General features: G+C 44.0%; 1 protein-coding gene across 1 annotated transcript in view; it reads left to right on the top strand.

Annotated features, from left to right (window-relative positions):
• The window catches only part of SNX30 (sorting nexin family member 30), a 133925-nt gene extending 116961 nt beyond the window's left edge, over window positions 1–16964 (top strand). Inside the window, exons 7-9 of the mRNA XM_006900840.1 lie at window positions 5640–5726; window positions 13412–13564; window positions 16905–16964. Coding sequence (XP_006900902.1) covers window positions 5640–5726; window positions 13412–13564; window positions 16905–16964 — 300 coding nt within the window. The remainder of the gene's footprint in view (window positions 1–5639; window positions 5727–13411; window positions 13565–16904) is intronic.
• The last annotated feature ends 376 nt before the right edge of the window (window positions 16965–17340 follow it).

Here is a 17340-nt window from a genome sequence, read left to right as displayed (position 1 = left end):
GGTGGATTGATTCAGTGACTGGGGTAATCGGGATGGGTGTGTCAGAGTCAATGAGATTGGCACAGGATAGAGCAAGGTTTAGGGCTGTTGTACATGGGGTCGCTAAGAGTCTCAAACGACTCGACAGCACATAACAACAACAACAGGGAGTTAGTACCTCTCTGATGTTACTGTTTACCTTACAAGCATGTCTACTGTTTACTTAAAAATTAGCCATAAGGGAGGGAGTGAGTTTAGTTGTAGGCTCAAAGGATTACTAAGGACCATAGTCTCAGAGGTCCCACCAGTCTCTATTAGGACCAGCAAGCCTGTCACTTTTGTGGTTTTGAGTTTTGTTCCATTCTTTTTTGGTCATCTGTCCAGGACTCTACTATGATCCCTTTTTTGAACAATCCGCAGAAGTAGCTGGAAACAATGCAGTTGTTGTAGTCTCAGGGTAGTGGAGGTTGATGTTCAGGTGGCCCATTAGTCCTTTGGACCAGTTATTTCTGCACATCTTTTATTATCTTTATTCTTTATTCCAGGCAGGGAGAGACCAATAGTGCACCTTAAATGGCCACTTGGAAACTGTTAAGTCCCTAGTTGTTACTTACTGAGGTAGGATGTAGAGCATTATTTTGTATGCTGGGTTATGTCAGTTGACATTAATGTCCCCTGACAGTATGTTCCTGAGGCCCTAGGACTAGTAACTGATCCCTTCTGAGTATATGACAGTGACTAAGAAGTTTTCACAGTTTTGGTGACTGTTGACTACACCATATAGATGGATGCATTCAAAGCATATACAAATGTGCGTGTAGAACTACGGACAAACATATATCTGATCATGAGCATAATCCCTATCACTTGTGCAGACCTGTTTACCTTGTCTATCTGCCTGGCAATCTATTTCTAGGTTAATGCTTGTCATTACTAATAGTGTAGGGTTTACCTTTGATTTCTCTATCTCCCATCCATCTCTCTATGTCTTTATTTCCTTTCTCTAGTGGCATCATGCTGATTACTCCTTTTTTTTTCCTTCTTTGTATTACTGAATATTCCAGCTTTTTAAAGCACTGCACATCCTGTTGCAATCCACTTCCCAATCACTGATCACTCCTTTATTGCAAAGCTGCCTGTCCTCTCAACTATCTCAACATATGCTTGACATGGTTTCAAAGATGGGTGGGTAGTTTGGGGGTTCTCCCACCAAAATCCAAAGCTTTTATCTCTTTTTTCACCCTTTCAGTTTATTTGCTGAAGAAACTGAGTTATTTGAAAGTAAAGAGAGTGAAATTCCAGATTACTAGGACCATTTTTAAACCATGGCAAAATGATCTAATTAATAAAACATGATGTCCAGATTTATTTCATAGATCCAATTGAAAGTCACCTTCTCTTTGTGGCCCTAACTGGTCACCTTATGTGCAATATCTTCATCTCCCAGACTCTCAGCAATAAATAGCTTACACCCTTATGTTTTGAGTTTTTCTTCTTTTTAACATCTATCATGAATTTATATGGTTTACTTGTTTATTGATTTCCTCCCCTTTGAAATGTGAGCTCCATGAAGATTAAGAACAGGTACTAATAAATATTTTAATGAGTAGATGAATGAAGGCAAGACAGAAATGTGGAGATGGTTTATAGGGTGACACAGAGAAAGTGAGGAAAGGACCTTCATTCACTCTGTTGGTTTGATTTGTTGTCCTTTGTAGGGACCAGAGACCCCTCTGAAGATCTGTTAAAAGGTCTCATGATGAATTGTTCTGAAGAACACTTAGTGAGGGAGGAGCCTCTCTGTAGACACTGACTTGGTCAGAGAACCTGTTGGCCCTTTCGTTGTGTTGACGGCTCAGTCATTTACTGTCCTGCCCAGCTTATCAGCAGAGCCTAAGGTGTTTGAGAAGGAGGCTTGCCCTTTCAGGCTGCCACCCTGAGTGTACAGAGGATGTCAACAAGGATGAGTCTTGAAACAGTTTCACTTGATGAAAAACAAGTTTCCCAGCCTTTAGAGGAGTTGAATCATAGACTGAAACTCCAGCTGTTCTAGGATGCAGAGTGTAAGTGAGTCACTGCTGAGCTATTCACCTGTGGTGTGGCGAGAGGTGTCACCCGTGTATGCACTCATCTTGTCTGTGGAATAAAGGTAACACCTTTTCACTTCTGCTGGGTTGCCATGAGCCTTTGTTACTGTCTGGTGATACAGGGATGTGACCATTACCTCCACTTCTACTCCAGGTCAGCCTGGCCAAGAAGGTGGAATTCTGGCTGGTCTAGGGGAGGCAGGATAATTGAGAGTGGGGCATATGGGAGCGGGGCTCCCTAAACTGTTGGAGAGTGAGGAGAAGGAGATACCTTAGGGGTTTTTTGTGGTTTCTTTTTTTAAAATTTTAATGAAAGTTTACAGAGACTTTGGATTTCCACATTTTCCTCCCTTTTCACCCCCTCTCCAGTTCACTTTTCTCTTTGAAGGGGGGACCCCTTTCATTGTTGACAATTCTCCCTCCTAGTCCACTTTACTATGCAACTCTTATTCTGGACTCTTGTCATGAAAATAATACCCAATCATGTATTCCTTTTAAACATTCTCTCCCTCATCTGTTTCAATGCAGTATACATTATTTATCCCCTCTTTTCTTAGGTTCCCCCAAACCCCGATGTCAGTCCTGTTTTACAACAGTGGCACTATGCACTTTTGGGTTTTTAAGCTGTGTAGAGCTGTTAGATCTTCCCTCCTCAGCCTTCCACTAAAGGTTTTGGCTGGAACAAATTCATTTCTAGAACTCCTGCCCTGGATAGTGTGCTTTTTCCAGTAGGAATTGAGGATGGAAGTCTGCTTCAGCTGACCCATGTCCCTGCTGCTATTCCATTGCCTTGTTGAAGAACCGCATTTCTATCTCCATTGATTGCACTGTGTGTTTATTTTTTGTGAATAGAGATTATGATTTTCACCCCTGCTGGTATCAGTAGATCTACATTATTCTCTGGGCCCTTACAGCACATATAAAGGACACTTGATTTTTTTTTTCATATACCGCTTTTCAGTGAGTCAGTCACTAGCCATACATAGCAACTTAAGATTAAGTGCATTAACATTAAATAAAATTTTCAATCCAGTTCCTCAGATACACTAGCCTCATTTAAAGTGTCCAGTAGACTCTTAGGGCTGGTTTTACTGCTACCATATCAGTGCAAGTTACAGAACATTGCCATCATTACCAGAAGATTCTATTAAACAACACTGAAAATGTTCCTACTCAAAGCTTCATGAGTGTGAGGAGGGAACCTGAGACCACTTACTAAAAATGTGAGAAAACAATGGAATTGTGAACAATTTCATTTTACTTAGATCTGAAATCAGTGACTATGGAAACAGCTGTCAGTCAAGGAAATTATATGTTATACTGGGCCAATCTGTTGAAACGACCTCTTTAAGGTGTTAAAAAGCAAAGACATCACTTGGAGGACTAATAATACACCTTAACACCTTAACACGGGCTGTAATCTTTTCAGTTGGCTCATATGCATACAGAATCTGGACCATGCATAAGGAAGACTAAAGAAGAATCGATGCGTTTGAATTATGGCATTGGTGGAGAATGTTAACCATACCACAGACAGAAGAATGAACCAACCTGTCTTGGAAGAAAAGCAGCCAGAATACTTACTGTGAGTGAGGGTGCTGACAGTTTGGCTCATAATTTGAATGTGGAAGCTCACATACCTGTCTAAGGAGAGAGAATCACTCCTGGGAGAAAGACACCAAACTAAGTAGAAGGTCAGCCAAAAAGAGCAGGACCGTCATTGAGACAGACTGACGTAGTGACTACAGAAGAGGCCTCAAATGCAGCAATGATTGTGAGGATGAGCTGAGCAGGTAGTGTTTATCCTCTTTTACCCAGGGTCCCTGAATTGGAACTTACTCACTAGTCACTAACAGCAACAAGCAGAAAGGTGAGTGGCCAATGATGAAAAATAAGCTACTGTGTATTTTATGCTGTTATTTTTACACTTTGTAATAAAGTATATACAACATAAAATAGACCCTTTTCATAATTTTCAAAACATGACACTAATTCAAAGTGTTGTACAACCAATATCACTATATATTTGCAAGACATTTTTTTACTCCAAGCAGAAGCTCTATTCATGATACAAAATTCCCCATTCCCTTTTTCTAGCCACCAGGAACCTCTGATCTACTTTCTATACAGTGCCTGTTGTGGATATTTCATAAGTGAAATTGCATAACATATATCCTTCAGTGTCTTCTTCCTTGTAGCATGCATCAGAACTTTCTGGTTTCTCCTGATAGTTCACTAGTATTCATTGTATTATTTACCACGTTTTGTTTAACCAATCATTTTTTGGTGAGCATTTGGGTTGTTTCCACCTTTTGACTATTGTGAATAACTCTGCATTGTTTACCTCCTGCTATTTTCCTGGTAAAATACTTCACAAAATAAATGCTTATTAGGGAAAGACTTGAGGTTCCCAATATTAACACACCTCACTAGAAAGTTCTCCAAGAGTGCTCTCAGCTATTCCATTGCTTGTCACCTTTTAGCATGTTGTCAGAACACGGCTGCCCGCCACTTAGCCAAGGAATGGCCTCTTCTCCCCTGACTCCATGCTCTCTTAGAAGCTCCCTGATAGAAACTCACAGAGCTCTGTGTTTTCTGAGTTAGGGGAAAAGAAAGTCCTGTCCCTTTGGTTTTCTATTTGTGTTTCTACTAAAATCAGAAAAAAAAGGTGATAAAGCAGAAAGAAGCTTGTCTAGAATATCTGTTGCTGTCTTTTCCATTCTACCCGGCAAGATATTAGTAATAAGACCAAGACTAGGTGGGACAAAAACATGCCCAGTAACACATTTAAGGTGCTGATCTTGTACTTGCATAAGCCTGAGATTGAGTGTCTGCATGACTTTTATGTCCTGGGTACCTCTCGTGCTCATCCCAGTCCAGGCCTGACTCCCTTCAGGCCCATTTAACCACCTCCTAGCAGACTTGCAGCATGATTCTAGGAATTGTGACTTGACAGTAGTTCTCGTAGTACATACAGCATCATAGCATATTGGCACCTCTCCCAGTCAGAACCCTTTATGTAGGAACTGTTTCTCTAGGCTCCTTGTACACCTGGATCATAGCAGACAGTAAATGAGGGGCTAACAAATTAAACCAGTCAACCAGGCATCAACTCAGTGAGTACAGGAGTCACTTAGCCTTTTCCACTGGGCATCGTTCAGAGAGCATCCTGTGCTGTAACCTGTCAGGTTTCATGGTGTGGCACAGCTGAGTTCTCTCACACAGTGAAGCTGACACACATCCCATCAGTGTGACTGTGGATGGGCACCGTTACCCCCACTGCCCTTCCCTGAAATCCATTCTCCTTTAGCATCAGGATGTCACCTCACTAGGCATCTCTCTGTGCAGGTGTAATTTCTCCCCTTTCTCTTCTTTACCCCTGCATCCTCCAGAATTCATGCCATTCGTGTCACTGTAGCTTCTGTGACAAAGCCAGACTGCTGAGAGCACAAGGCTGGGTCTAGGGGTGCTGTGGTTGATTTGGGAAAGGGGAGGATAAAGAAGCAATGCCTGGGCCTGCAGGCCTCTTGGTGGACTTGTGCTACATGTGCTCCTGTTCTCTGCCTCCCACAGAATGTATTGAAGAAGAGAGATCAAGTGCAAGCTGAATACGAAGCCAAACTGGAAGCTGTGGCTCTAAGGAAGGAAGATCGTCCGAAGGTCAGGGAAGACATACGTGAGGGAGGGTGTGGGCACGGCTGAAAGCTATAGTCCACTGGTGCTAAGAAAATTCTTTTCCTTGTATGTACTCAGGAAATACATGAGAGGAAGACCTGTAGACCTGTTTGTGTAAAGGGTACAACCAAGAAAAGCAGCTCAATGTCACAAAACACCAGATACAGACAATTGGGGGATCAGTGTAGAGGGCCTGTGTTGATGCTACTTTTCTTTTTATTTCTTTCTTCCTTTTATGTCTCATTTCCAAAATGCCAAATGTGCCCTGGGGTTGGGTTTTCTGCTCTTTCCTGGTTTTTTGTTTGTGTTTTTTTTTTAACTTTTAGCTCTGCCACTCACCTACTCTTCCTTTCTTTCTAAATAGTCTATCTCAGTGCTTTTCCACCTGTGGTTTGCACACTGGTCCACAAGTGTTTGCCAGGTCACGGAGCGAGATACTCAGAAACTGAGGGTAATCATTTAGGAACTTCTGCAGTGATTTGGCACTGCCAGTGGGTCAGTGGACTCTATTGTGCTTTGAGTGTTTCCTCACTGGCTCAGGGTACTGAGTGGAGAACATGCTGCATACTTACTAGCTATCTGCACAGAGAAACTATGACTTGTCTGAGTGGTAGAAGTCGGAAAAGGCCAGGACCAATGGATCCTCCACCACGAAATTTATGAGATGCTGTTCTAGCTTGTCTGTGATGCCATCCAGCTCCAGTGTTCTGGGTCCAGCTTTTGTTGTTATTGTGTAAAACAGCATCTGTCGTTTTGGTCCCTCCACTTGTCTTTCTCTTTCCCCACAGGATTAAAAGCGGCAAGTGTAATAATGGCTAGCAAGCAAGTGCTTACACGGTGTTGCACACTTTATTTCTGTTACCTGGTTCATACCACAAAACAGCCTTCTGGTTTAGTCACCATTATTACTCCTATTTGAGAGATGACCAAACTGAGGCCCTAGACCACACCAGTAGCAGATGGTAGAGCCAGGATTATAACCCGCAGCAGTCTGACTTTAGAGCCATTACACTTCTTGGCTGCTTCTACAGTTTGTAATTGGAAGTTATGTTTGTCTAAAAGGCAGTAGATGAGGGTGGGGGTGGTATCTTATTTAAAAGATAAGTATCAGGGCCCCAAGTTTCAGGGAAATGGTTTCACCTCAGAACCTGTATTATCCCCCTGCTGCCTCAGTTTTTGCTGCTGTCACTGTGCTGAGACATACCTGGAATGGAACCAGCTTTGGGAGTTTGAAACCTGAACCTCTGAAATGGTGTGCCTTTGCTTTATATGGTGCTTTTTAGTATTACTTGCTTCTCCTCATCTCCCCAGTCCTCATCTGAGACACAGAGAAATGGCACCGTTCTCTCCGCATTTCTTTCCCCAAAGCACAGTCCAGCTCAACAAATAGCCAAGCTTTGTAGAGCCAATTGTCTTCATCCCGCATGCTGTGAGCAGCAGACATACAGCACTGGGCTACAGTGACCAGCGCTGAGAGGCAAGGCTGCATGCTTTTTATGGGAAGTCAGACGATAAGGATGAAGACAGTGTTTGTAACTGGGCTGGGCCAGAGAGCTCAGCACCCTCCCTTTCTTTCCTCATCTTCTGTTTCACAATGGAGAGGCAGCACTGTGCACTGAGACTTCCAGCTGCCTGTCCTGTTCAGAAATTTTGAGCTTCCCCTGTGATGCTGCCTGCTAGGCCTGTGTCAGTCTCATTGATAGGAACTACATGCACTACTGTGTTTTTTATTAAATATGCAAACATGCCAGGCTCATGTAAAGGAGCAGCATGGTGTTCTATGTGTGCACATTTAAAAATTTTTCCTCCTGACGATTTGGTCCTTAAATATAAATATAGAAGCCACTTTTCCTGGTTGACAAGAGGAAGAGAACCAGTAAGTTCTGCCATTGTCCTACTTTGGAAGCAAAGGATCCTATATTTTAAAGTTGTCACATAAATAGCTGTTACATTGTCATGTTCTTTGCTCTGAATATAAACTTGCTCGGAGGCTTTGTCATCTCATGTCATGTTCAGCCCTGTATAAAACTATTCCTTTACCAATCCTGGAGCCATAAATTAGACGGCTGAATTAACTCTTAACCATGCCCTCACTGATTGGCTTCCTTGAAGGCAGAGGGAGCAGCTGTCTTTGGCTCCTGGACACCACCGTGCCAAGCTGCTGGGACTCCCCAGCCTCATGTCCTGACCTCCTTACTGGCCTGGGGGCCTCCTCTTCTTCCTCTGAGATGAAGAGATCTTCCTGCTACTGTATCTCCTCGGAGCACCACTTACCCACATGGATCTTTCTCTTGGTCACAGGAGTTCTTACAAAGAAAGAAGGGGTTTTTTCTCAGTAGTAGTAGTAGTTGTTGTTGTTAAGTGCCGTTGAGTTGTAGGCAACCCTTAGTGACCCAATGAGTGAAAAATCTGAACAGTTGTATAACTTTCATCATTTCTCCAAGTTCATAGGGCTTCCGGAGGCAAGCTATTTCAGAAGTGGATGCCACTGTTGCTTCCAAGCTTGTTTTAATTGAGGAGCTCCACCAAACACTGTCCACCATGGGTAACCATTATTGCATTTGACACATCAGTGTCACAGTAGTAAAAAGAATAATTAATAACCCCCATATCTATATCCTTTATAGGGAGCTCTGGTGGCTTAGTGGCAAGAAATTGCACTGCAATCCTGAAGGTATGCGATTCAAAGCCATTAGTTGTTCCACCGGAGAAGGATGGGCAGTCTCCTTTTGTGCAGTTAACTGCCTCTGAAAACCTGCTAGAGAGTCATGTCCGACTCTCAGTGACTCTGTGGGACAGACCAGAACTGCCCAGCAGGCTTTCCAAGGCTGTAATTTTTATGGTAGTCACTATCATATCTTTCTTCCTTGAAATGCCTGGTAGGTTTAAATTACCAGCCTTTCAGTTAGCAACCGAGCAAGTTAACCACAGTGCCATCAGAGCTCCTTTTATGAGAAATATTGGTCTGGGCGAGGAGCAAAAAACCCACCACCGTCAAGTCAAGTCATTCCAACCCAGGACAACCCTCTTTTGGGTTTTCTAGGCTGAAATCTTTACAGCAGGAGGTTGGCCCATCTCTCTCCTGAGAAGTGACTGGTAGGTTCCCTGGGTACCTCTAGCTCACTCTCTCTAATTCACCTCTTGGTCATCTTTCCTAGTAACCTTTGATGACTCCTTTGTTGACCCTAGAAGTGTAGTCTTTCTAGTTCTGCCATCTGCCCCTCCCAGCCCCATCACCCTGTGACTGAAACTCTCCCCTCTATTTGGCTGATGCCCAGATCAGTGCCTATAATCCTGTCCTTTGAGTCCTTCAATAGCACTATTACCAACCTTGTCACCCACACTAGAAGCTTCAGGCTCTTGTCTAACTCTTTGCAGCTTTTTCTCACATGCAGGTGGCTGTTAAATCTGTAGGTTCTGTTGCCACCAGGTTAGGCTATTCCATCTACGTCCTTGTTCCACAGTGCCCCTGGCAGTTTCGTTACAGGGCGGTCTAGTGTTAAATCACCTCTGATCTGTGGTAGAATCTCAGGATGGGGTAGAGTGGGTGAAGGGTGGCAAACAGTTTGGAAACAATAACATGAATATATTTTATGTTTGGTAAACAAAACCAGAAGCCTCTTTTATAATAATAGGGAGTAAAGCTTAAGAAAATATTCTTGACTTGAGGAGCTATGGACATGATGATTTATTTTCTGTGGATTGTGATTTACAGTTTCTGTACCAATATGAGCTGACATTTCTGAGCCCCTGCTGTATACCAGACACTAAGGGGTTTATGTGCATGACCACATTTAACTCTCAGGTGGGGAATATTATTTCCCAGAAAAAGAAGCTGTGGTACAGAGAAACCCAAAGTCACAAACCTAGTAAATGGTTATTGTGTACCATTGAGTCAGAACCGACCCATAACTGACCCTCCAGCAGGTTTTCAAAGGCACTTAATCACGTGGGAGGAGATTGCCCATCCTTTTCCCGAGGAGCAGCTGGTGGATTTGAACTGCGTGACTTCAAGATTTTAGTCCAGCTTCTTATCACTAGGTGACCAGAGCTGGTAGACATGGTATTCAAATTCTATAAGTGTGACACTGGAACTCTCTTCCACAGTTAGAGGAAGGAAGAGGCTTTTGTGTTTTCCAAAAGGGGAATGGATATAATGGACCTTGGAAATCCTGGCCTTCAGAAAGCTTCCCAGGATTCAGCTGTCACATGTGATAGGAGGATGGCTAGTGCTCAGCATTGTATCAGATGTCACAACTGCCCTTTGGTGGGGATTTACTACCTTTCCTGGCTCTATTAGAAGTGCCCACTTAGCAGTCCTCTATAAAGTTGGCCAACTTCAGAAATGGCCCATTTAAAACTGTTTACCCCAGTTTCTACTCTTTTTTTTAATCACCTCTTCTCTCCCTCCCTACTCTGACCCCCATCTCACCGGCCAGAGCTCTCTCCACCTCCCCTTGTGTGTCCTCTAGCCTCGGGAACAGTTCTCCCTCACCTCTGTCACCTGAAGATCTGGTCCTCCTGGATACCCTCTTTCCCACTACCATATGGCCCATCTCTATGATCCTCACAGAGTTCCCTCTTTGCTGACTCCTCAGGGAAGCCTGGTCCTTCACTCACGTTGGACCAGCTTATCCTCCCTGTGCTCTTACCACAGCCTCTCCAAGCACAACAAGGCACTTGTCACACCTCACTTTATGATCTGGGCATGCTCATTTTCCTCCCACACTAGGCTGTAAACTCCTAGATAAGATTTCTTTATGAAGACATACACACTTATGTATTCTTTCATGCCAAGCATGGAATCTGTAAATTAAATATTTCCTAAGTTGAGGTTGAGGCAAACAGAATCCAGAGTCTTGATTTTTGTGGGTCAGTCAGATGTTCTCATCCTAAGCAGAGTTCAGGAATCTTTCCTAGATTATTAAAATATTGTTGTTATGTGCTGTAGAGTTGGGACCAACTCATAGCTAACTCTTCTGAGTGGTTTTCAGAGGCTCTTAAGTCACACAGGAAGAGATTGCTTATCTCTCTTCCGTGGAGCAACTGGTGGATTCAAACCACATACCTTTGAGTTGACCATGCAGCTCCTTACCACTAAACCACCAGAGCTCTCAGCTTATTAGAGCCCCTTGGAATCAGCGACCCTGGCCACTGCCTCATTGAGCCTCTCTGGTTGTGCCTCGGCATTATTCTTTGATCGAGCTCCACTTTTTCTCCTCGTGACTGTCATTTTGTTAGACAAACAGGAAGGTGCTGCTGGGACCTTTGATCCATGGGCAGTTGACAGGTGGAAAATGTGGGAAACGGGTTATGTCTGCAGGGAGATGAACTGCCTGTGGCTCTGTGGACATCCAGGAGGCTGGCTGACAGGCACATGTGGGGAGACGGGTCTCCAGAGTCAGGGCACTCTTGCTTTTATTTTCACTTTCCCTGAAATCATCAACAGTAATGGGAGCATCCGCAGAAGGCAAAAGTAGTTTGAGTTGTGATGTTAAAGGAAGAAGTCAGTGTAACCTCACTCAGTGGCTTGAGTGCCTTTCTCTGCTTTTGGTTTTGGGTTTCCCCCCACGCCCCAATCTGTCTCTTTTCATATTGCCCAGGGTCCCCAAAAGTTACTCATCCTTGTCTCCCATACTAGGCTCACTTGAATCTCGCTGCCTAGATCACTTCTCTCATCCTCCATCCTGTGTACTGTAGTCATTTCTGCATGTTTTGGTGGTAGGTAGTGGAGCACCCTAAGCACTTTTGGGAGCCTGAAGGAGCCTGGCTAGCTCAGGTCTGGCCTCACGATTATTGTTTCTAGATTGACTCCTTTTCTCTAAGGCTTGGGCACAAAACACCCCTAGATAGTAGATACTGACCCATAACTTGGAGATACGTGATGCCATAAGGCCCCAGCACACAAAACATTCCAGACCTCATTTATAGTTGGAAAGCATTTGACAAGTGGGCACTTGAGCCAGATTTGTGCATCCTGATTCCCTGATCATCATCAGAGTTGGGAGAGCAAATGTTTTAGAAGAGAAAGTGGCTTTGTGTTTTGGGAACTACCATAATCACAAGAATATCTCTGACTGTGCAATGAGTGAAATCCACCAAAGCAATTATATAAAGTTGTGGAGTCTATGTGACATTTCCACTGTGGATCGTTTTCTAAACATCTTTAAGAATGACTTGAAGGGAGCTCTGGTGGCCTAGTGGAAAGAAGTTGCACTACAATCCCAGAGGTACAAAGGTTTGAATCCACCAGATGCTCTGCTGGAGAAGGAGGGGCAGTCGCCTCCTGTACCAGTCAGATCCAAGTTGATGGTGTACGCGCGCGCGCGCACACACACACACACAGAATATAAAAAAGAAGTCGTTTTCCCCAAAAAGAATGACTTGAAGAGAAAAAAATAATAATGACTTGACATAACATCCTATGAGATTTCTTTTTGTCTTCCAAATTCTTTTGACATGTACAAATACTTGGTTTGTCATTCCCTCTAGACTTACTAACTCTTCATTTTTTATTATCTACTATCTAAGGGTACTAGGCTCGGGGCTCTTAGGGCTTTCTTTTTGTCTTGCGTGGGTATTAGCAGATGAGACTTACCAGATGAATTGAGGGTCTCTGGCCCAGAGTCCGTCTGCTAGCATTTGGGCATGCCAGAATTGTAAAATGATGTAGGGCCCGAGGGCCCCAGGCCCTCAGGCCTGGTTTTAATTGTTTTTGGTCAAACACTCTTCTAGGTAGTAAAGCCCTGGGCTGTCCACTTTCTGTACAGAGGTAACTCGTGGTTGCTGTGAAGCTGAACACTGTGACACTGATGTGTCAAATGTAATAATGGTTACCTGTGGTGAACAGTATTTGGGGAGCTCTCTTATTAAAACAAGCTTGGAAGCATGAGTGGCATTCACTTCTGAAATAGCTTGCCTCCGAAAATCATATGAACCTAGAGAAAGGATGAAAGTTATACAGGTGTCCAGGTTTTTCATTCATAGGGTCTCTATGAGTTGCCATCACTTAACAATAACAACAACTATCTAAGGGCACATTGACAAGTCTATGGTTTATTGGAGTTCAGAGAAGGAAGCCAGCCAATGGTCTTACCATTGCGATTAATTTTATGCTTAATAAGGGAAAGTCAACTTCTCTTCTAGTTACGGTATGAGGCAAAGAAGACTGGCAGAGCAGTATAAAGTGTTGCTGTATTATTTGCAAAATCTGTACAGATCTATTTGTCTCTTAAAAGGAGCCAAAGTATATTACTGCTTGGATTACAGTACTGCTTCTTCCTGATTGTAAGCCAAGGTGTTTCTCCCAGGACTTTGTGTTATACCTCCTGTTATGTGCCATTAAGTTGCAACCAACTCATAGCTAACCCTCTAGCAGGTTTTCAGAGGTAATTCCTGCAGAGCAGCTGGAGCTTGCAAACCACATGCCTTGGGGACTGCAGAGCAGTAGCTTATTTGAGGTAGGAGGGCCCCTTTCAGAATCCTTTCTTAAGCTTGAAAGTCTAAGGTTTCTGCCTTTAAATAAAAGCTTTGGAGTGGGAGCTTTTTGATGACATCTTCAGGTAGTATTCTGGTCCTTTGCATATATGTGAAGAGAGGAGCTCAGGACCAGGGATACCAGCAGCATAGATCAAGCATACCACGCACCCACGTGTGCTTCCCCCTTCCAGGTGCCGGCAGATGTTGAGAAGTGTCAGGACCGGATGGAGTGTTTCAATGCTGACCTGAAAGCCGACATGGAGAGGTGGCAGAACAACAAGAGGCAGGACTTCCGCCAGTTGCTCATGGGAATGGCTGACAAGAACATTCAATATTATGAAAAGGTAATGAGTGAGCCCCCAAGTCCTGTCATTAAGGAACCATTTTTTCCTGGCCAGAGCCTTCAGTGAGCACTCATCTGAAACCCAAACACAGAAGCTCTGTCTGTACCATCTCCTTCTTACATTTTATGTATTTAGTCTTAACTCCCTCAGTGTGTTTTTTGCCCAGCTGTTCTAGACACAGTACTAGGTCTGCAGTCAGAGCCACCTCCAAGCTCCCACTCTCTTGGGTTCTACTTGCCCGTGCTTCAGAGAACAAAGGCACCTTTATCTTCTGGTCCTTTGATCCTGGGGCAGGCTGCTTTCCACGGTCAGTCATCTCTTCAGTGTGAGGCTGCTGCCAGTGATGGCAGCTTCAGGCACTTTCAGCTCTCTTGGGTTTTACAAACAGGCATTCTTTACTTTCATTGCATCATGGACACTTTTCATTATACGGTGGAGCCTGTACAGCCCTTATCAGAACACTGAAAACCTCACTAGTTGCCACCAGCACAGACTTGTGGGGGCCCCATGTGTAGAACTGAACTCTAGAGGGTTTCCCGCAGCTGATCTTCTAGAAACAAGTCACCAAGTCTATTTTCCAGGGTGTCTTTTGTTCAAACTCCCCTCCCCCTTTTAGTTAGCACCAGAGCTTGATTGTCATTTGTACCATCCAGAGACTCTCCTTACCAGAATATTGATTTTTAAATACCTGAAATAAAAGTCTTAGCATTACAAAGGAAAGTAAGTATATTTAAAGAATATTTTATTCATTATGTCTTTGATCTATGGACCTCAGGTTAAGCAACCCTCAACTTGCCCTCAGGCATGGACCACCACTTGATTTCCTTTAGCTCTGGCTTAATTTTTAATCAAAGTTTATTTCTAACATCTAATAATAGATCATTTCTACTAATGATTTCATATGTTCCTTAAAAGCTTAAAGTTTTAGATGACAATCTAAACTCACAAATCAATCACAAGTCAACATGTGACGTGTAGGCTTGAAATCAAGCTGTTGGAAACCTGCAGCCTCCTGGCATAATAGGCTGTCTGTGCAAAGGTGGCCAATCACTCCAGATGTCATCAAGGCCTCGTTCCTCTGCATATTCGTCTCCTCATTTGAAAAATGGAAGTGATTTTTCTCCACACCACAGTGGTTAATAAGCAGTCAAACAGTGTGTGAGTGCCTACAACATACCTGGCACACAGTGGGCACATAAATATTCATTCCTTCTATGGGCTTTCACCCTCCCTCTGTTATTCCTTGGCCTTCTTACAACTCTACAGTAGATCACTCCCCTTGGTTTTTCATCTCAACAGTCCCAATGCCCTGTTCCCAGGACTTGAACCCATGGTTATACTTGATTGCCTTCCCACCATGCCACTGAGTCACTGTCTTGGGCCCTCGTCTTAGCTCCTAGGTTCATTTAACAAATACTTCTTCTGTATTTACTGTGTGTAGTCTATGTATAAATTGATAAGCAAAACAGCTGGAACCCTACCCAGAGAAAAAAGAAGGATAATGAGTGCCCACATCCCCCAGGCCTCGTTTATTTGCTGGACAGCCCCGCCCCCCATCTGCTGCACTTCACCTTGCACTGTGAGACAAGGGCCCCGACTACTCCCTTCAGTATGCTTCACTGGAGCCTTCAGTCTAGGGGAAGAGACACATGAATCAGGGAATCCTCCACCTGCAGAGTGAGATGCATGCACTAAAGGAAAAGGACAGGAAGCTGAGAGAGAGTGCTGGTCCTCTTGGTTACCATGGAGCCCATTCCAACTCTCAGTGACCCTCATGTGCTCTATAGGTTTCCAAGGCTGTGACCTTCAGCAGACAGATCCCCATGCCTGCCTGCTTTCAGAGATGCATCTGGGTGGTTTCAAACCACCGAGCTTTGACTGGTAGTGGAGCACTTACTGTTTGTGCCACCTATGGACTCCTTAGAAGAGAATGAATGATAGGGGCACATTTTAGATTAGGGGTGGAAGGAAACAGGAAGAGCTGATTTGAAGAAATATTATTTAATCTGAGTTTTAAAGACAAAGACTTGGGGATCCAATATTCCAGGTGAAAGGAATGGCACCTTTGATAGGAAAGAACTTCATGTGTTTGACAACTGAAAGCCTGTGTATCTTCAGTTCCTCCTTATTGATGTGGAAGGAGCTTTCTAGATCTGAAACACCTCTTACCTCTCTCACCCCTGTCACCCTGTGGGCTGCCACAGACCCAGAAACAGGCCCCTCACTGAAGCAAGCTCCTTGAGGTTCTTTGTGCTTCCTTTCTTAGGGCAAGGTTCCAGGTCTGGTGCTTCTCCAATCTCAGTTACCAAAGAAAGAAGCAAGGAGCAGTTTCACCATTCCTTTCCAGCTTAATTTAAAGATGCCTCTCCTTTTCAGCTCCCCACCCCTATCCTTTGTCAGGTGATTTCTCTCCAAGTCCTCCGTCGCCTCTGGACTCTCTTATAAGAAAGGTCTAGTGCAGTCCTCCTGTTCTTCCTTCCATGTGAGAGCACACTCAAACAAGGGGCTTTCCGCTAAGGAGGGGCATCTTGGAGAAGAGTGCCAGGGTCTTCTGACTTCTTGGTCTTTCACAGGATCTAGATGAAGGCAGATTGGTATAGTAGAAAGAATGTCAGTTTGGGAATCATGTGCTATGATTAACTGTGTTAACTCTGTATGTCTTGGGCAAGTTACTTCCCAGGAGTTGCTCATGCACATCTATTAAATGGGGATTTTGATGTCATAAATCGTAGTAATCCTACCTCTCATGATAATAAGTGTGAAAAGTGTAGCAGTTTAGGAATATAGCAAAACTCCATAAATACCGGGCCTCTTCCCCCATTCTCCTTTTGGAGACCCAAGAAGTACCCCAGACAAGCAAATCTGAGGTTAGTGAAGAGAAGTGGGTCAGGTGGCTGGCCTGTGAGTCGGCCGTTTCCAATTATGATTTCCATTCTTTGACAAGCACCACCCTCCCTGGTTTTGAGCCCCTATCAGGGTTGACAATCTACCCTGGTTAGTCTGGGGCTTGTTGCCTGATCTCTTTTCTGCTTTTTTTTTTTAAAAAAAAAAGGAAAGAATTCCTTCTGATGGATACCTTTCCATTCATGGGTAGGAGGTGTTTGGACTCTCATGGATGCATTTAAACCTTGCATTTACATTTAAGAAGTAGAAGTGCCACATTCAGAACAACCACCTGCTACCTCCTCTGATTGTAGGTAGTAGGTCAGCCAGGATTTTCAGACAAAGGTGAACCAGCAGGTTTGGCAATGAAATCCCAGGTCGGAGCAGCATTAGGAAGCTGAACCTCAAAATCTGATCCTCAGTGCTGATACTCTGTATGTGTGTGTTGTCATTTCAGTGCCTCATGGCATGGGAGTCGATCATTCCACTTCTGCAAGAGAAACAGGAGGCCAAATAAGTTCCTTCCTGGGACAGAGACTCTCCCTACCTGCACAGGGCATGGCTCCCTGTACCAGAATGTCCCCGCAGTGCCAGAGAAGCCACGCTGGGAAAACCACCCTGGAGCCATCTCTCCGACGTGTATTTCTATCCTTCCTCCCCCCACCAACCCTGTCCCACAGTGGTTTTTAATTAGTATTTACTCCTTGGTGGAGTGTCCAAGGCTACAGTCATCTCTCAGCAGTGAAGCCTACCTCCTCCGTGTTATGAAGGAACCCCTTAAAAGAAACACTAACAAGATTTGCCACTGAGGAACAGGAGCACCCTCAGCTGACATTCGGACATCTCATTACCGTTTTCTTTCGGGACAATTGAGTTACGTGTTGTAGGAGAGA

Source organism: Elephantulus edwardii, unplaced genomic scaffold (assembly GCF_000299155.1).
Source record: "Elephantulus edwardii isolate Elephantulus edwardi_28Jun2011 unplaced genomic scaffold, EleEdw1.0 scaffold00297, whole genome shotgun sequence".
Classification (NCBI taxonomy): Eukaryota; Metazoa; Chordata; class Mammalia; order Macroscelidea; family Macroscelididae; genus Elephantulus; species Elephantulus edwardii.
Note: the sequence above shows the minus strand (reverse complement) of the source record. Positions and strands in the feature narration are given on the sequence as shown.